Raw genomic sequence first — 23,592 nt, 5'->3', positions numbered from 1 at the left:
GAAAAACGGATGCACCAGTAGCGCTGATCCTTCCACACAAAATAATTTAAGGGAGCAAGCCTCTAGGGGCATGTTGAGAGAAGAGTCTTTGTCATCTATAGTTTTATGTTAGCATTCATTATTGTTATGTGCTATTATATGTCTGTATGTTTATTTATTGCTTAGGATACCAATGTCTTATTCCTATGGATATATTCTAGAAAAACTGGAGTTCTCTTTTGTCCAAATACTGGACAAGTTACTTGTTGATTGGCCAGCTTCGTTTTATTTTCTTTTGGTTTTAATTGTTTTGTTGTTGTTACTTTCTAGTTCTTTTATGCAACCTGGAAATAAAACCAGCTGTTTCACTTTGCTATTTAAAACATCTAGGTGGCATGCTATACAAGATGAGAGAGTGTTTATAAGTAATGTATTAGTCTCCTCTGTGGTAGTGAGAATATTTATGGACTTCAGGGTTGCAATGACACTGAACCGTGCCATAAATCAAATCCCTCCTGATGGGAGAGAATTTTCTAGAAGTCCTTGCATGGAGTTTCAAAGATAAACCAAGACTTTTCCTTGAGTTTCAATGTTGCTGGATTGTTGTTTATTAAGTCTTACCAGAGGAACAGAGCCACTAGCATGACCCAGGTACAGCATAGAGCACAGAAAGCAGGAGTGAAGTCTTTAATTATCAAGATTTACACAGCCTTTTAAAGATAATTTAACCAACGGTTACTAGAAACATGTATTATTTTCACTTTCCTACCAATTATTCAGTAACACAACTAGGAACTGCGGAATTTTCTATCCAGTCATTCCAAACTACTTTTACTGCAGGACATGGAGTAGTAGAAGAAGGAGAAGAAGGTTTAGAGAACAACAACAATCCTCTATTTTGATATTTTTTACTCTTATCTGTTTACTACAAAGAGAAGCCCAAAACCTCTACATTTTTCACCCTGTGACAATCTTACATAATAGTCTATCACCTGATTCACACCACTGTATTTTCTAGTTCCTGTCTGATCATTGGTAATTTTTTCCAAGGTTGGAGGTAAAAACAATGTTGTTCAGGGGGGTAAGAACCCTTAAAAACAGGCAGAGAAATCCTCTCGGCACTCTGGGTTCCTACCTCGCAAGAGAAAAGTGGTGGTTTCAACAGGTGACCAAATTGTATGTTTTGTGGTCTTTACAGGTCAACATACAGAGCTGAAGAATCACAAGTTCAAATAATGAACAACCGAGAGGCTGGTGTTCTGCATTGCTGGAGAGGTAGGAAATATATAGTAGAATATATATAGAAATACATTTTTCTTGCAAAATGTAATGGAAAAAAACCATCCAAAGTAAGTATAGCTTCTTCTGAAGAAGTTTGTAAGTTCTTCTGGTGCCATTTTTTTCAAATGAAGGAGAAGTATTAGATGTAGCCTCATTTTGTAACTAATCTCTTGTGGAGATAAGTAGTAAAGCATAGACAGTTCCATAGAGAGAAGTAATTGTAGTGAAGCCAAGTAGGCACTGATCACCTTCATGTTCTGCAGCGTGAAGGCCGGTGTTTGTGGACACTTGACTACTAGCCTGTGTAGAGAATTACCATTTCACATACAAAAATGGGGTTTGGTTTTGATGGTTTTAGAGCAGTCATTTTTTTGTTTTAATATCTCCTAATGGACAACTCTTTGTGTATAAGGTGTATTTCAAAGACTGATTCTAATTTCCACTGTGGTAGTTAACTGTGTGTGAAGTATCCCTACATCAGAAAATTTTGCCCTTCATTTTTAAAAATGGGACATAGTCTGTGCACAAAAATAGTTCAGAAGATTATTCTGCCCTGAGTGGGATTATGCCCTGCTAAGTAATTTATATTGTCTTTTTTAAAATAAACAGAAGGATAATTACACAAAACCGTGACAGACTATTTCCTCCTGTTTTATAACGGCAGCTAGTAATCATAAAGAGCTAGGGTCTTGTGAAATGTGCCAAAAAGGCTTACAGCTGATGATCCTGAATCAAAGTTAAAAACCAAATAGAAGGTGGTGATGTTTTTTATTAACACAATAGTAATGCAACAACATCCTTTTTCACACTAGAGAGGGGTATAACCAATAGATGTAGAAACAAAAGGGTTTTTTAAGACCATTATATAATAAGTATTATAAATACACCAAAATTTAATCATGCCACTTACAGAGCTTGAAGTTCTGGAATAATTTTCACACTTTATATTTGATGGGTTTTTTGTGCGTGGTTTGAAGTGATTTTTGGGGGAGAATGTGGAAATTCCAACTCCTTCCATGGAAAAAATGTAGTGAAAAGGAGGTGTCTTTGTCCAAGCTCCCCCGGTGGAGCTTTTCAGTTGTGAGTGGAGATCCACCATCATTGTGCACGTGCCTGAAGTGGCTTCCTCTCTAGTTATGTAGGTAGCAGATAAAAAAAGTGTAATTTAACGCTGTATGTGAAGAGGTTGGGAGGCAAAGACAGTACTATGATGTTTTCAGAATGTTTTCACTGATGAATTTTAGGCCTTTAAACAAAGACATAGCTGAAATGTGAATGAAAAAATGCAGAACAAATTTGAAAACAGATGTTGAAGTTACAAACACAGTATAAACACTTAGAATTATATGCAAATTGACATGCAGGTAGTCTTCACAGATAGGACAAAAACAATAGCATAGACATCATAAATGGATCTATCTGTCTTCTGTCAACACTTGGAGAATTTTAAAAAACTTGTACCTTCTGTCTATAGCCCCACTTTTAATTTTCAGCAGAATGAAACTTTTATTCCAGTGACTTTCATAACATAGGCATCCACAACTTTCCATATTCATAAATTTTAACAACTGATGTTAGGACTTTCTCACCAGGGTTTCCTTATAATTTTAGCCATCCGTATAACTCTATTTCAGTTAGGTAATTGCTTTTATTTTAGTACCAGTTAGTAAAATGCTACAGGTTTTAGACTTTTTTTCTATTCAGTTGATCACATTATTGCAGTAAAAATTGTAAAGCTGCTAAGATTACCTGGTTTCTCTCCTAGTTACTTTAAAAAGCATTAGAAAATTAATTAGAAACTACTTGTTGCATTTGTGTATTGCTGATCATAGTCTTCAGGTAAACTGTAACTTACATATTTCTATCTTTACTGAAAAATTGTGCCAGCTGACAGTGATTCTAAAATCAATTTCCAAATATTCTTGGAAGGCCTGCAACTGCATACTTTCTGTTCTTTTAAACAAAACAAAGCCACCTCCAGATGCCTTCATCTCCACAGTGGAGTTTGTCCAATGTTTTTAGATTCAGAAACAGAGAATTATGGACAATATCTACCTGATTTTTAGCTTAAAGAAGCACATCATATTTGAGGTTTATAATTCGTTAATGTTCACTGAATTTGGGAAGCTGACTTATGGCTATATTTAAAGAAAAAAAAAGCTTACATAAATATTGAGTATCAATACAATTGTTTTGTTAATGGATATCACAGCCTTCAGCTGCTGCTCAGAATTCTAGCAGTGTATGGCATGTGAGCTTAGAAGCCATTCCAGAGTGGGTGAAATGTGTCATTGAAAAGGTAGGTTTTGTTTGTTTTTTTTTTTTTGCATTAAATCTTTAGCATTCAAGACGTAAAATAATTAAACGGAACAAGTTTCAAGGACATTTTTCATTCAAGGTCTATGTATGTTACAGAGACCTTATAACTGAGGAAATTCTTCTCAGTAACTTCTATCATTACCATTTACAGATTTTTTTTAATCTCTTAAATGTTGTTTCATTTTGTTTTGTTTTTAATATATGCAGAAGAGCTACAAGTGATTAATTCTGTTTCCTGCTCTTTAACAGATGAATGTATTTATGGTTCTTCAGATAACCGTCATGGGCATCTCTGCATGTTTTTCAATGCTTAATATTACATTTATTACCTAGGCTTTGGTGTTTGCTTTGTTTTGATCATCATATCTGCAGTACTAACATATAGGTTGACAGTGACAACAAGAAGCATATTTCCCCATAAAAGTGGACTGGAGATTTGTTAAGAGTTCAGTTTTTGGAATATAATGTGTTTTATACTTAAGTCTTTTATACTTAATGTGCTCTTATGTCATAAGAATAGAAAGTAGATACCTTCCTGCAAATTCAAAGATCTGATGACAAGCCAGTGTCACTGCTTTTGAGTTTTAACTGCCCATTTGAAATGACAAACCATCTCATAATCTCCTATTGTACTGACTGCCTCAGTTGGTATTTTCTTTAAGTTGTTTTAGATCTAGAAGTTAATGTTGTTGCATAGATACTAATAAGCAGAAGCAGTGCTTTTCTTCTGCCGCACAGATTTTATTTTATGAATCTTTGATTTTGGTAAGTAAATGATAGTTGGCATTCCTTTTTCCTTAGACTTCAGTGTAAAATTTTACTATATGTTAAGTAATTTATGCCCTAAGCAAATCCATACTGAAAATGATGCATAAAGAGAAAAAATTGTTACAACTGTAAAACTAAGAATTCAAAATTAAAAAAAAAAAATCTTCTTCCATCTTTCTATTCTTCTATTTGGGTTTTTGTTAAACATTAATTAAACTTCTTAAAATTAGTAATCTCTTATACTTCAATGAACATAACAGAATAGTTATATTCAGAAACACTAATCTTGGAAGTGTGTTTGAAAATCACATCTCATGAGTTATATCCTCACTTTACAATACTGCCTAATCATGAATCCTTAATAATAAGGATGCAGTTTTTTACAGTACTTTGCCTCTTAAATTATTTCAGTATAATTGGATTCAATATTGATTGTAATATTATTCTTTTCACCTTTAGCTCTTAAATTATTCTTTTGCACCTTTTGCTTCTGCATTTGAAAACTTGGAGGGTCAAACTGGGGACTGAGGAAATACAAATACAAAATACCCATAGACTGCCCAGAAAAGGCTTGCCATATTTGTTTGAGACTGCAGAGGAGCAGTTCTCCTCTGGTGAAAAAGGCAGAGAATGCAATTCTTTGTGTACCCTTTCAACATCTTTGTGTTCATTGCATCACTTAATATCCTTGGAACTCCTGCCTCGTTCACTCTATCTCCTCCAGCAAGATCCTGTGTTTTTATGGATAAATGGGGTGGGGGGTGGCGGAGGGTATGGGATGCTAAACAATTCTGACTTATCTCCAGATCCTCCTGGGCTCTGAATAATTTTGTGATCATATGTTATTTTCTCCTGTATGACTCCTGAATCAAAGGCTAAATCATTTTACATAAGCGCAAAGTCTATTTGCAGGCTGTAAAAACCCACTGCTTCCCAGCCGGTTCTTTTTTGCCATCTGTCCCTGTTCTTAACCAATCTCCTTGGATTTCATGTACATATTAGTGTATAGATAATCTTCAGTAATTACAAATATACAAATATATTACAGCTAGTGTTGCTAGTGACCTTTATTGACCTGCATTTCTTTAACCCATCACTTATCACTTGTTTTGGTTTCTTTTTCTAACCACTTCCATTTTTTCCTCTTTACGCAGTCCATCACTAAATCTGTGTACCCTCAGCTCCCCTTCAGATCTTGCTGATTTTCCCCCTACCACCTCCTCCACTAGTAGGCTGTTACTTCTTTTACTGAGTCAATGCTTCCACACTCTGTTGCCAAACTCTAATGCTAAATCAATTCCGGGCTCCTTGGTACCACACCTCATCTCCCAGTCTCTGTGCACATGGGACATAAAGATGTCCTTTTTCCTCCATACTGTGTTGTGCATTTCCATTTTTTCCAGGCTTCTAGCCTTCTTAATTTTCATTAATCACTCGTCGTCTCTATTTGAAGATTCAGGATACTATTCCATGTCAGAGAGACTCAAAAAAGTCGCTAGAAAGTGCTTTCCCTCTAATTTTAGTGTCTAGCCCCTGGCATCTGGGAAATTGAGTGTGGGAGGTTTAAGAGTAAATCTCTGAAGGAGCTTAATTCTCCTTTGGGAATGGTATATGACACATTGGTCAGCCTTATAAACTGAGAGAGATTTTGTATGTTCACAGAATTCCCAAGAATTTGAAAGCCTTTAGTTATATGTAAACTATTTTTTCCCCCAAGTAAAAAACCTGTCAGCAATGAAAGACACATCTTTGATATTTTGTGTAATTTTGAGGGTTTAACCCGCAAGACAGGAGTAAGTTTCTCAAATAAGTGTTTCCAGAACTTCTTGTAGCATTGTGTGTGAAAAATAACCTTTTTTCCACACAAGTTGCTGGGGTTTTTTTCCTGAAACTACAAAATTGGTTTTCCTGACATTTTCTGTAGCTTTCTATAGGACAAGCATCAGTTATGGACACATCTTCCCAAATTACCTTGAAGGACATTTGCAACTGAAATAAACTAGAAATGTTGGGCATCTTCTGTATTCATGGCTCTTTAGACACTGAAGTGAGTAAAGTGTGACTGGAGTTGATAATGTTGTTTCTTGTCTGGGCTTTGATCCTACAAACAGTTGCATAACTTTAGTCCTCAACAGTGCTCCTGACAGATAAATATAATTGCTGAAAATACTAATAGTTGCCTAAATATGTAGGAGTACTAATAGTTGTATTAATATGTAGGAGTTTATAGATCTTTGATATGTATTTCCTTTGGAAAAAGGGCCTTCAGGATTGAAAAGAAATTCATAGAATTATAAATAATGAAAATAACTGTCTCCTTATATGTAGAGTATTAAGGATTTGTCGTGGTATCTGCACAGAGGTTATGTTGTAATGCTCTGTACAACAAAATACAAGTACCATTTTAAGCTTTTGTGGGGTAATCAAACTGAAAAGCTATATTCTTTTTGAAAGAAATCTCCTTCCACTGTACTTAGTATGCAAGAAATGTATCAGCACTCAGAACACTCAGCTGAGAAGCTGTGCTTGCCAATTCCAGATTAACATGGGAAATTGATTTCACTGCTTTAAGGATCTGATGTTTTCATTAGTATTGCAGCATTATTCTATCTATGGACAAATTTTAAACATATTTCAAAGCTCCTACTTTTTAAAATGTGTGTTAGATTTCTTAGAATTGTTTATCACTGTAGCAAGCAGAGCTTTGACCAGAACATTATTTATGGTGGATTTTCTTTCTGCTGTGAAGTGTCTTTCATTGTATTTAAAAAACAAGAAGAAAATCTTCTTATTAAAGGAGAAAATAACTCCAGTAATTATTTCTTGCTCATTTATTTTCAGTGAACATGTTGGGTGCTTTATTTTTTTCTTTTCTTGTCAATAGGCTCAGTGGACAATTGGAAAATTGCACTGTCCATTCTGTGACGCCTGCTTAGGGGGCTTTAACTTTGTTTGCAACAAAGAATGTTCCTGTGGACAGTTAGTAAATATACATTCCTGCAGAACTTGGACTGAGCATCAGCCGCCTTTCTCTGCTAAATTGTCAAAATCATCAGAAAATCATTTGCTTCTCAAAATTCAGTCTGGTTTTAACAGGGATACCTGCCATGAAGTGGTAACTGCAACTTTGGGAATAAAAAATCAAGGGCTTTCCTATATGGCTGGAAGTAATAAAGGTGCTGGAAGATTAACAGAAGCACTTTGTCTAGAAGTAAGAGCTCTCAGATATGAGATAAAAAGTAAAAAACTTCCCTTAAAGGCATTAAATCGAAAAAGAAGTCTCCCTTCTTCCTATCCTAAGAAAGATGCATGCACTGTAAAACCTTTTCACAGAAGATCACATAGCTTGGATTTAAATATCAGAGAAAGACTTGTTTTTTCACCTGTGTTATATAAAATTTGCAATATGGGAACACTTTACCGTGGCCAAAATGAAAATCCACCTGTTTACGCACAAGGGGGCTTGCAATTAGAGTCCAATAGGAAAGATGGTAGTTCTTTTCAGGATCTATATAGTTCCTGTGCTGACATACTACAAAGCCAATTGCAAGTTGCTTCCATTACCACATTACTACACAGAGAAACAGAAAGTGAGTGTGATTTTGGAGTTACTGGACAATCTTCTGGGAGTGTCACTGCTGATGGGTTACCGTTTGTGATGAACCTTTCCTTACCTACAAGGGCTGTAGAAGACAAACAATACATCACACCTATTGGTCTTGTGCAGCCTAGGAGTATTTCCTTCAACCGAAAGCTGAGTAAGAGAGAAAGAAACAAGTCAAAAAGCCTGAGGAGAAAACAGAGAAGGCAAGAGCAATGTCTACAGAAGCAGGTAAGTGTTTAAAATTAATTATGCTACTTTTTTGGTAAAGTTTGACTTGCTTTTAGAAATCATTCTGACTTTTTTTTAGTTGCTGTCTTTTAATACTGGTTTAATGTGGAACTGTCTAGAGTCAGGTATCAGGCAAGCAAAAATTTGTGACCCCGTCCTACATGTCGTTTTTTTCTAATTCCATCGTATCAAGTTTTCTTTCTGTGCAAAATCAAACCACGACGGGTTTTCATTTGCCTTCTTAATGTTTTGTGATGTAATAATAAATTTGAAGTGGGAAAAAACACAGTGAAATTTAATCAGTGTGATTAAAGAAAAACTAAACATTTGTATCTTCTAAATGAGAAACCTACCATGTCAGAATTTTCTAACTTTAAACTAATGGCATTTTGAGTTATCTTTACAGTTAAGAATGTTTTAAAAGATAATTACATGTATTATTTGTTGTAAGACAAATATTTTTCTATGAGTAAAGAATTGATTACTGCCATTTAAAATATTAGTCTTTAGTAGGTAAGTATTTTGTCTGCAAATCTAACACAAACTGTTAACATTTTCTTACCAATTATACAATAACGGTTTCCATCTTCAAACCATCTAAAGCAGAACAGAGTTAAAGGCCATAGGCAGTTGCAATTTTTGGTGAAGGGCCGTGGAGAAAAGCCAGTCATAAAATTACTTACACAGTTCTGGTTTCCTCTCAAATTTAGTAGAATGACTAATGATAAATACGCCTTTGAGAGAAAATTTCTCATCATAAATTTCCTGCAACAAAATACCTGTGTGGTAAGCAAGAGCAAACATGCTAACTAATCAGAGAAGCAGTATCTACACAAGCAATTATTCCTGCATGAGGTAGGTTTGTCACTGTGGATTCAAGAGAGATACTTAAAGGCTGTCTCTCTCAATTAAAGGTGAGAACCAGCTTGAAAATGTAATGGGTCTGGGAAATATTATTAGTCTTCTCAGTATGGTATGCATATATTCTTTTTTCTTTGGGAAAGGTTTTTGTTTTGCTTAAAGATTTAAATTGGTATTGGGACCTTTTTAAAACTTGTTCTTGTTTTGTAAAATGCAGCTCTAAAGCTGAGAGTCTGGATGTCTTAATACTGAATACTTGTTTTCTACTAAGTCTAAAGATTCTTAGCTGTCTGGATCCCCAAAATGGCTTTAAAAGTTCCAGATCTCATTGTTTTGGTAAATGAAATGATGATGCACAAGCTCCATGTATATGAGCATTTTCACAGTCATGTCATCTACAGTCTCTTGAGACACTTTAATCTTTAGATGTTACTTTCAAGAATAAAACATTGTACAAATTTTCAGAATTTTTGATAGCTAAGAAAGAAAGGTACTTTCAGACCTTTTCCTTGTTAAAACATGCTTAACCAATTCCTACATTATTTTAGTTACATTTGTTAAGATCCAATTATTGGAGAGATGCCTCTACCCAAATTAGGCTGCAAAAAAGACCATATGCTGAAGACTGTAGTACAGATTTCATTTAACAGTAAATGGGAAGTAGAGAGAGATAGAAAGAGAGAGAAAAAGAGAGGAGGGGAGTGAAAAAGAGTGACAGAGAGACAGATTAAGTAAAAAGTTATCACCACCTGAGGATCTAGACATCATCCCAGTGGTCCTCTTCTGGTTTTCTCTGTAATGGAGATCCAAGGTCACTCAAAACTCCTCCCCATTTGTACCCTTCAGCAAACAAAGGAATCAATGCTCATTGGATACACAGTTCTCCTGTTCTATTGGTTAAATTATTCCCTTGATTCCATGCTCAGTTTTCCTCTTCTTTTGAGTCAGTAGTCCATGGCCTCCCCCTTCTGGGCCCAGTCAGAGCTGATTGTCAGCACAGTTGCTGAGCTGGCTTTCCTTACACCACCCTGTGGCTCAAACACTCTTCCAGGAACTTTTCCTCAGTTCATAAGTTGTCCATGGGGGTCATAAAGATTGTGGTCACTAGGAGAAAAGACAGAAACAGCAGAAGCAATAACACAAATAAGTAATCATACTGCATACAACAGCTATGCACTTATCAACGCAATTCTAATTAGCCACTGCCCCTATCCAGTGATTCCCAAGGATCAGAGTGTTCTTTAATGGGTAGTGGGTGTGATGGATTTCATAATACTGTGTGTGTTGGATATAGGCCCAAATTAGCCACAGAATTACACAGTGGGTCTTGATTTTTAAATCCCATAAAGAGGCATCCCCAACAGATACATATGTCATGTATTAAGATGTGTCAGTCAGCCTACTCTGAAGCAGATTTTCAGGTCCCTTAGTACACCTTTGCACACTGGGAATAAGTGTGAATGGGTTTGTTGACAAGGTGTGCTTACATACTTTGAAGTCTTTAAAATGGTGTTCTCTTTCAATCACATCCACATGTAGTTGGAAGAATTTTATACATAATGTTCCTGTCCAGCTGGGTAATTCTGTAAACCATGGAAAATTAACTTCTAGCTTACGAAGTTTTCAGTCAATATACAAAAGAGTTCTCATACAAAAGGTTCTTATGCAAACACATCTTTACATTGGGCCTATACTCTCTTGTCCAGGGGATGGAGTATAGCTCTGTTGCAATTTAATCCTGACACAAAATAAGACTTTCAGATTTAGTTATATTATCCCAGGTTGCTTTTTAATGTTTTTTTCATTTCAGTGGGCAAACTGCCCTTGTCACATTCCTTTTTAATTTCTTCCACAGTAAATTGCACCCGCAACTGAGAAGCTTGTGTGGTGCACAATGTACTGCAGTTACCATATTGATTAGCACAAATAAAAGAAATTAGGTAAAGTTAAAATATTCTATTAGAACACATGGTAGGAAAGCCAATTGTACATGAGACACATTCAACTGGGAATATAAGTCTCTGATTTGATTTGGAATGTCTCATGATTGATAACATATTTGGTTCTGAAAATGGTCACAGGTAAAGTTGCTTAATAGCTGGTAAAAGGCTTTTCTGTATTTCACCCATGTCCCATTTGCAGTCCATGGCTGTCTGTTCTCCTTATCTAGAAAGGAAATGGTCACCCATTTCCCATGTAACATTTTCTTCTGTTTTATTAGGATTATTTAGTTCACTCATTAATATCTCTGAAAAATTTAGCCAAATCATCATCAATCTAAAGCTTTCTGAGGCAGAACTGCTTAATACATATTTGTATGGTTCCAAATATGCATAAATTCTTACACCAACTCCCAGGCTAAATTTGATTTAGACAAAATTATACATTCATAAGACAAAAGTAAAAGCTCTTCCCACACAATTTTTTTCCAATAAAAGACAAACTTGGCAAAAATCAAACTAACAACATATAAAATGGTTTGACTAATATATGGTCTCTCAACAAGTCACTTGCAATGAAAACACAAACAAATCACAAACATTAATAAGCTGATAATACAAGCAGTTATGGTGGCAGTTAAAAAATTTTATCAGTTCCACGCAGCTTGATCTCATCTGTTGGCAGGTTCCTATAAAAAGAAAAGTGAAAATTCAGCCTACTATAGACAAATTGTTAGTAGGATGGAAAATGCATTCAGTGTTGATTCAAAGGTCCTGTGTCTACCACAAAGGTAAACGGGCCTAAAGGAAAAGTCATCATCATATAGTCTTGGTTGACTTCTGTGAGCTTTCTCATGTAAATTCACTGGCAGTTCACCCACTTCGAGCTGGTTCTTTTGATCTTCAGCTTGGGCAGGGGTGTTGGCGCTCTTACAAAAAGAAAGCAACACAAACTTCCCTGGCAAGTTATCCCTTAACAGCTTGAGCTTGATGCCTCTCAGGTAGAGTTTTAAATTCTGTTTCATGAAGTGTTTGGTACACTCCTCTTGTTGCTTCTTCCCTCATCTTTTCATGGGGGGTTTCCTCCAATTAATTTCATGTCTAGAGGGAATGAAGCTGCTTGTTAAAATTTGGGAAGTGCCACCACTTGTGAATTAGGGGCTGCTTTAATGGCTTAACCTGGATTTCTTTTAGGGTTAGGATTAGCAGACTTCAGCTTCTCACCCAGGAGCCATGAATTAACCTGATCAGTTCCACAGATAACATTGGCTCCATTTACTCCAGTGATTTTACCTCTTTGCCATCTTGGAAGTATACCGAGATTTTCAGTATCCCACTGCATTAATACTGATGGATTTAAATCTTGCCTGATTTATGGCCAGACTTTGATATCTTAGTTAGCCATATACGGCACCATTTTAGTAGCTGTTTGCTGATCCTGGCAATCATTTTTGGTTTCAATTTTAATTAAGCATCAACATGCTACTTCCTTGTCATCAAATGTCAATGCAAACGTTACATTTTTTTCTTTATCCGAACAGTGGACTCATGCACTGTCTCCCAAATTCTCCACTGAACAAAAAAAGGTCGAGTTACAAGATCATGTTTCAGAATATGTTACAGGTTCTATGTCCTGCAGTTCTTCCCGTAAGATTCTCCCTCTTTCTCATGCACATTCTGAAGCTCTGCCTGAAGCTCTTGGATGTCATCATGCTTGACAGCTAGCAGTGCCTCTACTTGCATTCAATTTTCATTTTCCTTATTTAACTGAAAGTACAATTCTTTCACCAAACTTGTGAGGATAGCATTATTTCATCTTCAGATTTTTGAATAACCAGTAGCTCATTTTGAGGAACCAGTAGGTGAATTTTCTTGCGTCAACTCCACCTGTGGGATAGAGGGGCAACTAAAAAATTTTTCAAGGAAGGATAACAAAATACTTTTTTTACACGGGCCACCCTGGACAGCCATTTTTTTCCAAAAGTTCCCCCAGGAGAAAACACATAACCTTCCTCAGAGGAAAGCTGTGGAAAAGTTTCCAAGAGTTCACAGCGAAGGAACCACACAACCCCCCTAGAGGGAATTGTACCATTGTCAAAGGCACTTCAGATTAGAGAACAGTATCCTGCCAACTATGCCAAAATAGTGTTAAGATCCCATTATTCAAGAGATACCTCTGCTCAAATTAAGGTGCAGATGAGACCGTATGCTGAAGTCAATCGTACAGATTTCATTTAACAGTAAATGGGAAATAGAGAGAGATAGAAGGAAACTGAAAAAGGGAGGTGGGAAAATGAAAAGACTAACAGAGAGACAGATTAAGTAAAAAATTATCACCACCTAAGGATCCAGACATCATCCCATTGGTCTTCTTCTTCTGGTCTTCTCAGTAGTGGGGGTCCAAGGTCACTCAAAACTTCTCATTTATACACTTTAGCAAACAAAGGAATCAATGCTCATTGGATACACAGTTCTCCTGTTCTATTGGTTAAATGATTCCTCACTTCCTTGTGGATTCTTTGTGTTCATTATCAGTGCTCCCCCAGTTTGTTTACCTCTTCCTAGTCTGAGATAATTGGACAATGTTACCACCTTTATCTTATCTCAAGTTCCCATCATGTGACTTAATTTACTGTCCAAATTTCCAGGAATTCACAAAGGCACATCCAACAGTGGCAGGGCAGGGGGCGAGGGGGGCAGGGTGGTCATCGACGAGCAGTTGCCTCTTGATATGGTTTGCCATAATGGGCGAAGTCATTTGGTGGTCTTAACAATGTTTGAGGCAATTATGATCTCTAAGTCTCTTGCAGTATTATATAGAAAATTATATACAGTTCGTAAATCTGTTAAGTCTCATCAATAAGCATACAGTTTACAAAATACAAAAATTTCAGAATTAGTATGTAAACTAAGTGATTGGTTTCAAGTAGTAGCTTTCAGAAGAAGATACTTTGGTTTTGCATTGATTATTTTAACCTTGGTGAGAGTTTGCAATCATGGCAGGGAATATTTAAATGGTCTGCTGCTTAGACTGTGTCAAGCAGCACGTGTGTCTAGTGCTGCTGTGTTTCCCGGTGCTGAGGTATCTTCCCAGGAGAATGTGAATCTAGAAAATTGCATCCTCCCTACTGTCTGACGTGTTGTAAACGGGAGTGGTCCTCTGCCACGCACTCCGTTTCGTGGCTGCTCACCTCTCATGTCAGGATGGTATCCTCGTTTTATTTTTTGCAAGTTTTACTTTTCATCCTTTTTGTTCTGTATTCTAACAATCCTTCTTGTAAAAATGTGGATTTTATCACTCTGGTACTTCCAATAGAAAGCTGATCTGTGGTACTTCGTAACCACAATTTCTATCATACCATATATGCTTAAGTGTTGGGGCCCTCCCCCCTGCAATGTAGCCCTGGGAGTTCAGGCTTTGGAATTTCTTTGTAAATGCAAGGACTGCTTTACTAAGTTTATTTTGTAACAAGATAGCTATCTGTCAGAGTTATTTTATGTTTTGCAGAAAGGCAAAGTGCAGCCATAAACATTGTGTGGCAGCAGAATGCACTCTGTAATTAAATTGAAGTATTTAAAACTTGTAAATAGGAGCAATTCTGTGAGCTCCTGACCTGCACTTCCTCCAGAGGCTTGCACTGATTCAGGTTCTGAGGTGTAGCTGCTGGACTGAACTAGCTAGCTAACAGTAGAGGGACCCAGGCTTCCTCTCTCTGTTCTGCAAAGGACAGCTCTTAATGCCTGTGCAGGGGATGCTTGCATTTTGTGTGTGTATGTGTTTCTGCACATCTGTGTTCATGGGGATTTTTAGGCTTCTGTTAGGGTATGATTATGTTGTTAGCACATGGTAATTATATAAACTGTTAGGGTATGATAATAGCTACTTAAATCTAGGAATTGCCGATATTAGCAATGATTCTTGTTATAGTTGCTATAGCTAAGCAGATGAAGTATTTCTTTTATAAATTCCATTTGTGTGTATTTTCTTACATGTTTACATTGTTTGCTAATGATGATAATTTTCTGGAAGATCTCAGAAAAATACCATTTGTGACTTCTCCAGCTATATTGCTTTTTTTCTTACAGTCATTTTACATAGAAGAAGGCTCTGTAGTCAGCTTCAAAAGTGCAGTATCCTCTTGGAAAGGATACTGATTTGTAGGAAAAAATACTGGCAGTTTTGCTTCATTCCTCAATGATGCTTCACTGGTTCTTTTGTATCTTTTTGAAAACATCAATGTTTTGTCTTACAAATATGGTTACTGGTCAGTTTCCAAGAAGTCAATTTGCTCTTCATGCTGCCAATGTTCATCTGAACTCTGGATAAACAGGTGTGTGAGATACAGCGTTGTTTATCCACACTGTCAGGTCTGTTTATTTTGTCCCACAGCCTTGAGTTTTTAAGTTCATACTGCTGCCCTCTAGCAACTGACAGTCTTGTAGTGACGGTGCTAGGCTTTAAAGGTTTAGCTTGTGACCAAAGTTTGTTTCATCTTTCCAAGTCTCTTTTTCATGTACACATTGGTTTACAGTTCTTTTTCTTGCACTGTCGTGTTTTTATTGAAACTATAAATCCTTTAAGTGTCTAGTTATGCATTTATGTACTTGGATTTTATTCACTCTTTCTGTGATGATACTCATAAAAAGAATTATTCTCAGATTGCTTATGGATCTCTCAGCTGGCTGCTGGGGGACTAAAAACATTATTTAGTGTTAGGCACCAAAGTAAAGCAGGAAGAGAAGGAAGTGAAATGAAATCACAGCTAGACTAGGCAGGCTGTACCTACGAAGTTCAGTTGAGACCTTTGTTAGCGAAATACAAGGACCTGGAGAAGTCATTTGAAATAGAAAAAGAGGAAATACAGGGCAAAAGGGGAAGCTCTTACGTTTAAAGTCCTTCACTGAGTGTAAAATGAAGTAATGTTAATGGTTTCTTTTATTTACCCCAGAATATACTTGTGGTCATTTTTGTAGGTTGATAACATACTTTTGTACCTTCACTCTCCCTTCACTGAACTGCAGCTTCGTGTCACATCCAAAGTTCCTTATGTGGTGCAGTTACAGTTACAGATACAGTTACTATGTTCTGTTTGTTATCCTTAAAACCAATTCCGTGCAGGGCCAAGTCTGCGTTTCTTTAACAGACCTCTGGGAAGTTTCTCATAGCTGTTTTAGTCCGCAGTGCCAACCCTATTGTGATCCCATGCATGTACTCCTCCATATCGTGTCCTGGGTACCCATTTCTCAAGACCTCTGCTATTGTTAGCAGCCCTGCATTTCTTTACACTGCATCATTATATTAGCAATGCAACTATCTCTTTATACATGGAATAACTGCTGTTAGTTGTTGTACCATAGAAATATAAGAAAAGTAAAACAAATTAGCTGCAGACATCTGGTCAGAGAAATTGCTGTCACAGCTAAACAAAGCAAAGCCAAGCAGCGGGCAGGGCAAGGGGAGTCAGCCACAGCAAGCACAGCTGTTCCTCCAGCAGCAGTGCAGCATTACAGGGCAGTGCGGGTACATGAGGCAGTGTCTTTTTGAACTTCCTAATTAAAGGAGGAAGAAATTTCAGGCATGGGTTGCTGCTGAGCTGAAGTTTCTCTTTGCTTTTGCTCTGGTGGTAACTATTGTTGCTACATGGTGACTTTTGCTATTAGCACGTTCATTCTGTCGCCGATTATAACTGGATTAAGAAGAAGGTATTAAGAATTATGGATTCATGCCCAAATGCATGATTTACCTTTGTAAAACAGCAGCTGTGATTTCTGTGGAAGTTGTATCTGAGTAAAATAGCCTGTAAAAGCTACTGTTTTCTGAGATGCACCTAAACCTCCTGTTGCGTGCATTTTAACGTCAGCATTTGAGAGTCTTAATTACTTTTAGCTACAGTCTTTTTATGCCATTATTTGTGATTACAGCTTTTGAGGGTATTTTCTGACCTGATCTCTTCTACTGTTGGACATGTCTTCTACACAATTTGGTGTTAATAATAACAAATGGAATAGACAGCTTTGCAAATTTTCAGGAAGAACCTTTGTTTGCATTTGGTTATGAGTTATGTTGTAAACAACACTTGTGTTGGAGAGGGAAAGTTGCTCAGGATGCTACTGGATAAAAACAGTATATCAGGATTGTCTGAGTGTACCTGTATGTACTTCAACATATTTTATGATCATCTTGAAGCTAGATTATTTAGACTAGAATATGGTGTAGCTGCGCTGTCATAATAGCTCTGCTGAAGGCCAGAATAGCTGGCTGTGCTGTGAATTTATTCCTTCTTTTAAATAAATGTTATTAAGCTGCTTGTCTATAAAATGCTTTTAGGATATATAGAAATTATAGAATGATCTCAGCAGAGTGGAATTCCACGAGCTGTTACGCATTATGTGCCCATCTTGCAAAAGAGGGAGGGCTACTTGCTGTGCTAGGCCAGCATTAGTGGGTAGTGTGCTAAGAAGAGGCAGTAGCATTCACTGACGTATTTGTGCTTTTCCTGCATCCTTGGTAATGTGTAGTTCTTCTGAAGAGGGACATAGGAAGTCTTCAAATGCAGCCACCTCTGCCTTAAGTAGTAATGTACTCATAGTGCTACAACCCAGAGGGTCAATAGCTGGGGTAATGTCCCACGCACAAATAAGATCCTGATCCATCTTCACAGGCACTGTGCCTTGCTGGATTAAAACAGCAAAAGAAAGAAACAGCCCATTGAAATTAATTACGTATTTTATTGCTGACTGTCTGGAAAAAAGAAAAAAGCATGTTTTTTGAATAAATAACCATAGAATCTGCTGCTGTGCCAAGGCTATATTGATTGCTATTCCAAGAAAATACTGATGATCAGCCTAGAACTGTAGAAATACCGTACAGTGTTTTCTTTCAGAAACTGTAAGGTTTAGGAACTATTATTTTAGTTTTTCTAGAAGCTCACAGACAACTTAGATCATAAGAATTTACGAAATTTGCAGTCTCTCAGCTGAGAAAGACAATGACCTGTTCACAGAGGTAGGTTGCAGTATTGTGCAGTTAGGTGAATCCCATAATTTCAGAAGTGATTCTTATTACATAGATAGAGTGAAGAGTACACTAAATTGCAGTTATGTAAGATGCTTTGTGGCAGATGAAAATCAAAGTTCAGCAATGGTAGGAACAATAATACAAGAGTACTTTCATATTGCGAGTTTTACTGTGTATTACCAGAACAACGTCAAACACACAGTAAGGAGAGAATTTAAGATAGAATTTTACAAAAAAAAAAAAATTGTACTCCTAGTTCTTCATTTCTTCGAATTGGTACTGACTCATTCTCAGTGACTAAGAGTTTGAGTAAGTTTTGTATTTCTGATTAGTTTTCAGGGTATTAAACTTTCTGAATACATATAACTGAGGTAAATGAAATGTGGCTTGTATGGAGATTTGAGTGCAGGACTTGGTTCTTCAAATTAAAAAATTGGGTTTTTTAGGAAAAAAGTTCCTGACATCTGGGAGAATTAATGCTCCCTACTATTTCATAGAATCAGAATTATAGAATGGTTTGGATTGGAAGGGATCATCTCATTTTCACCCCTCAACCCTTCTGTCTTCCTTCCAGTAGACCATGTTGCTCAAATCCCATTCAACCTGGCCTTGAATACTTCCAGGGATGAGGAAACGACAACTATTTCTTCATGCTTTGTAGCAGTAAGTGTATCTATGAATGTTTTAATGTATAACCTCCCATTTACTTTAATGGTATTCAACTCCAAAGCACTTTTTTTTCCCCTCATGTCTGCTTTTGGGAGAAAGTAATGCTATCTGAAAATAATTTTTTTCTTTACATTTCTTTCATTACGCAGGCAGTCACTGAGAAAAAGTCATTGTACTCATCCAAAAGACATCACACTAATAGAAGAGATCAGATTTTATATAAACTGTTTCTGCAGTTGATAAGCAATCAGTGATTCTAGTAGGAAATGGCGAAGTTAAAGTAGCAAATTAGTGAAAGGAATTTTTCTATATAGTACTGCAAAATACTGAAGACATGTATGGTAACAGCATTTCAGAATTAAGGAAATAATTCAGAAGTAAGGGAAGATACCACCTACTGTTACAGATGAAGAAGCTGGAAGTCTTTTGGGCATATGAATGTCTTTTTAACATCCAAAAAACAAGTTTATACCAACAAGTTAGATGATCTAACACCCTGACCTCTGTAAAGCTGTGACATCATCGTTTTTTAAAGCTAGCTATTGCCAAGATTTATTTGGAACAGTGCTTTTTCTGCTGTCACGTGATCCCTAATGCTTTATATCAACACCTAAATTATTATGATTACACATCAGAAGGGAATGGTTTCCTTTACAGATGATTTAGCTAAAAATATGCTTCACATTTAATACAGTTTGGAATATGGGGGATGGAATGTGGTGGAGGGGGTTCTTTCTCTTTTAATTTGCTCTGTGTGAGAATGCTAGCAATTTTTCAGTTCCCCTTTTTAGTAATTTGTAATCAAGTTTCTATTTAAAGTTATTTTAGCTTTCATTTGAGCATTAGGAGATAGGATTATATTGTTTCTAAAGGCTGGAGATGGGAGTGTGAACAAGAAAACATTTGGACATATTGAAAATTAATAAATTAAATGTCCTGATTCATTAATGATTTTACATTTTTGAAAATGCTAGTCTAAAGAAACTATTCATTAGACAAGGCTTTCTCTCTGTAGCCTTTATTAAAAAAAATTCCAAAACTTTGACAAAAGGTTAATCAGATCTTAATATTTTGCAGGTCAAATGTTGCAGAGATCTTATTTTCATATTTTGTATATCTCATTTTCTTCTGTCTACAGTGTGAGGAGAGCTTGCACTACTTAGACTAATCAATCTTGTATGATTAGTAGAAGTATGTAGAATCAAATATTTGACATTATGAACGCTCAACTAAATAAATAATTTGATGCTTCTCCCAACTTTAATGGCATTATTTATTTCATTTGTATTTTTTTCAGTAGCTTTTAAAAGCTATTTTGAGTTTTGCTTTGGATTTAGACTTTTTGCTAAAGTGCACTGCTAATACAGTTTCTGAAGCAAATTGAAAATAATTACCTAGCAGCTTGGGAACTAAAACGGGATTTTACCTAAGGGAAACTGAGAGGAAGCAACTGGTGAAGAAAGATAGTTCTCAATTTCTTCCATAAATGCAAAAATTTGAATTCATGTTTTGGTAAAAGAAGTGTGCTGGTTTGGACAAATTTGGAGGAAAATAGCCTCTGAGAGAAGGCAGGTTGCAACCATCCCTCCCCCACCAGGTTCGAGAAAAAAGAAATTTTCCTCAGAGGAAAGTGAAAGAGATAAAAATTATTTATTTAACAAACACACAAGAAAAGGATAATAATGCTAAATAATAAAACCTCTCACTGTGGAGAGAAACCTGGGAAAATTTCAGAGTCCTTCCATAGGTGTGGTCTCTCTCCTCCTCCTTGAAGCTGGGTCGTGGGCCCACCTCTGGGGCTTTGGTGGAAAAATCCTCCCGATGTGTTCTGATGTTGAAACAGTCCAGAAGAGAAGAAGTGAAAAAACTGAAGTCCCAGGAAAACAAAGTTCAACTCTCCATCTCCTTCCAGAGAAAAAGGAGCTGAAAGCTGGCTGAAACGCAAGAAGGGTGCTTCCTCCGCCTTTGCTGCTGTTAGAAGCAGAGGAGTGTGTTTCTGTGTCCTTGAACAACTGCTTTGAAAGTTCACTCGTTTTTTTTCCTCTCCCCCCTCTCAGGCTCAGTTTAAAGGCACAGAAAGGCACAAAGTTAATTTCTGGGCATAGAGCAGCGATAGGGGATACACATCATAAAGTCACCCCAAGACAAAGAAGTATAGAAAATGGAGACGTGACTAACCAAAAAAAACCAAACAAACAAAAACAAACACACACATACACACATCCCCCTCAGAAAAGTGTAACAAATAAGAATTTCAGGGTCTTTTTTTAAAGTAAAATTAGAAGATCAAAAAAAGACATAATCTAGAATATCTCAGTTTCCATTTTCAGATTAAAATTAGTATGTCTCAGGAAGAGGAGAGCTAGAATTATAGTGCAACTCTGAGAAGTGCTTTACTAGGAAAACAAAACTCCATCTGTGTGCTTACCCCACTGTTTTTCTTGTCATATTAGTTTTCAAGTCAAGCATTCTGCAGATTAAGAAAATAAGTAAGGGAAACTATTTAATTAATACAAAAAACAGAGCAAAGAACATTCATGAAAACATCAAAAAGGCCAGACATGGTGAAGGAACTAAAATACATTAAATAGTGAAAGAAACCAGGCAAAGCGGAGTGTTACATTCAGTGAGCTCCCTGAACTGGAAGAAATATATGACTTTGGAGCTTTCTGACTGTGTTCCAATTGGATGTAGCAAAACGTTTGTTAAAAAAACAACAAACAAACATGTATGAATAGCATGAAACATTACACCTATGATTCTTGGCAAAAGGTGAAAACTGAGAGCTGGTCATTCTGGAAAAAGCTAAGAACTGTGTGCTGATCATTCGTATGGAAATAAATTTGCAATCTTCCTTTTTGTGTGTTTCCTCAATGTTTTCTGCCCTCTTTTTTCATTGCAGTCACAATTTATGATTTGTTAAGTTTTATTCAGATAACTGGTAATAATTAGGAAATTTTAGGAAATTAGGTATACATAGGAGACTCCTAAATCCTCTATGTGAAATGTTGTACAGGAACTTTGAAATAGGAACAGATACCAGTCATAAGGCAAAAATCTGTAGAAACCAAGCCCCCCTGCAACAGACCACTCAGCACTGGCACATCCAGAAGCAACGTATCTTCCCACAAAGGACCTGCTGTTCTTCAGTCAGATTGATTTTCTTTCATTCCTTTAGTCTGATGCGTATCAAATACACTTAACTGTATTTAGAGAACTTTAGAGTTTGGAGTTTGTTTTATTGACAATGTTGGAAAATAGGATTCTGAATAGCAAAGAGAAAAAGACTGCATTGCATGTGGACTATTGTATATGGATTTTATTATTTGCATTTTTCCAGCAAAACCCATGAAGTGGGTTTGGTGCTCCATCTCACATTCTACAGGACAGACAAGGTTGTAAAAAAATACACGTGAAGAGATTTTTTAAAGAGTAGACATGGACAGACCTGGTAGTTCCTCTTGGCTGCATGACACAGCTTGTACTGTTAAGTAGTGCTTCTTTTGAGGTAGGTCCAAAATCCAGACTGAATTGAGTATGTTAATTATGTTACAGTAAAGAGGAATACTGCTTTTGGTGTATTAGCAAACTGAATTTGGGGTTTATGCACTAGAAAAAATGCTGAACAGAAAGAATTCTGATAGATGATCAATTCTCTTCATCGGGGAACCACTGAACTGAAAGGCAGAGCACCATTTTTGTAGTTGGTGTGACAATATGCTGCTGTTTCCATCTGCAGCACAGCACAACAGACCGATCTGGTCTCTAAAAGTAAGCTGTATTAGGAGGATATGAATAATGTATTAGAATTACTACTAGATAAAGCTTTCTGGATTGAAATCTGTTAATCTATGGAATCCATATTTAGAATAGTATTAACCAGTGTGTGGATGTCTGTCTTTTGGATTCCTTTTGTTCAAACAGTAACCCACTTCCCTTTACCTTAAGTATAAATGTGACATTGACTAGTGCATGGAAACTGTTTTAATACGAATGTGTGAGCATTACTGAATTTTTGGGATAAATGATGAAAAGTACAGTATGTGACCCAGCACAGTGGGAACAGAATGTTTTGAGGATCTCCTTGGCTTAACTTGAGCCACTATTAGTATAATATAATCTTACTTTATAATGGAAAGATGCACTAGCATGTAGTTGCTCAGCCAGAGTGCTAAGATGGGCTCCTAGTTGTTCTCTGCATTTTCTCTAGATTGAACTTCTGTAAAACCTGTTAGAGGCAGTAGCAGTGAACACCTTATTATATCTAGCAGAATATTATATGAATTCTCTGTTTCCGTTTATCTATACCACTATTTCATCACTTTCAGCTACAAAAATACATTGTTCTCTTGCTTCCATGACAGATTTTATTTGGCATTTTGAATCTCAATACATCCAGTGATCTGATTAGATGAGATTCACAATATCTGTTTATCTGTCCTAAGTTTCTCTACCTAATATTCTGCCTGTGTTCTTGGCAGCAGTTAGCTTCTTTTGCCCTTCCGTGTGCAGTACACGACACCATATCAAAAGGCTTTGGCCCAATGCAGCTGCTTTTCTGAATTCTCATGTGTTCTCCCAGCATCTTACCTTCAATTTCTTATTTGAACTTTAAAATAAGTTGGGGTATTTTTCCACTTTTCTTCCATCAATCTTTTGTCATTTTTCAGATACGGTTGTGCATGTTCTGTGCGAACAGACTTGCTGTAATTTTGTATGTAGTGAGCTTTTTATCATCATTTCTTGTACATAGCATTCAATTGTTCAAGTAATTCTTCAGGAAAAACAGGCAGAAAATGGGATTTTGAGCATAGTGGAAGAAAACAATTCTTATACCTCAAAATGGATACTATAAAAAACTATGTCAGTATTTTCTTATCCATATACATGATGTATGGAATGTGAACAAAAACATTACTTTTTAG

The 23,592-nt window shown here is 36.5% G+C and overlaps 1 protein-coding gene across 6 annotated transcripts in view; it reads left to right on the top strand.

Annotated features, from left to right (window-relative positions):
• The first annotated feature begins 1,168 nt into the window (after positions 1-1,168).
• RNF180 (ring finger protein 180) overlaps positions 1,169-23,592 on the top strand; it is a 65,357-nt gene continuing 42,933 nt past the window's right edge. For 4 of the 6 annotated variants that reach the window (XM_017743740.1, XM_017743734.1, XM_017743729.1 and 1 more), the window contains exon 1: positions 7,418-8,179. In XM_017743740.1, coding sequence (XP_017599229.1) covers positions 7,505-8,179 — 675 coding nt within the window. In that variant the 5' untranslated portion in view covers positions 7,418-7,504. Of the gene's footprint in view, positions 1,255-7,417; positions 8,180-18,572; positions 18,662-23,592 lie in introns of those variants that run through there. The other 2 variants (XM_017743761.1, XM_017743752.1) reach the window with 2 other exon arrangements.

This window comes from Corvus brachyrhynchos, unplaced genomic scaffold (genome assembly GCF_000691975.1).
Source record: "Corvus brachyrhynchos isolate BGI_N302 unplaced genomic scaffold, ASM69197v1 scaffold310, whole genome shotgun sequence".
Classification (NCBI taxonomy): domain Eukaryota; kingdom Metazoa; phylum Chordata; class Aves; order Passeriformes; family Corvidae; genus Corvus; species Corvus brachyrhynchos.
Note: the sequence above shows the minus strand (reverse complement) of the source record. Positions and strands in the feature narration are given on the sequence as shown.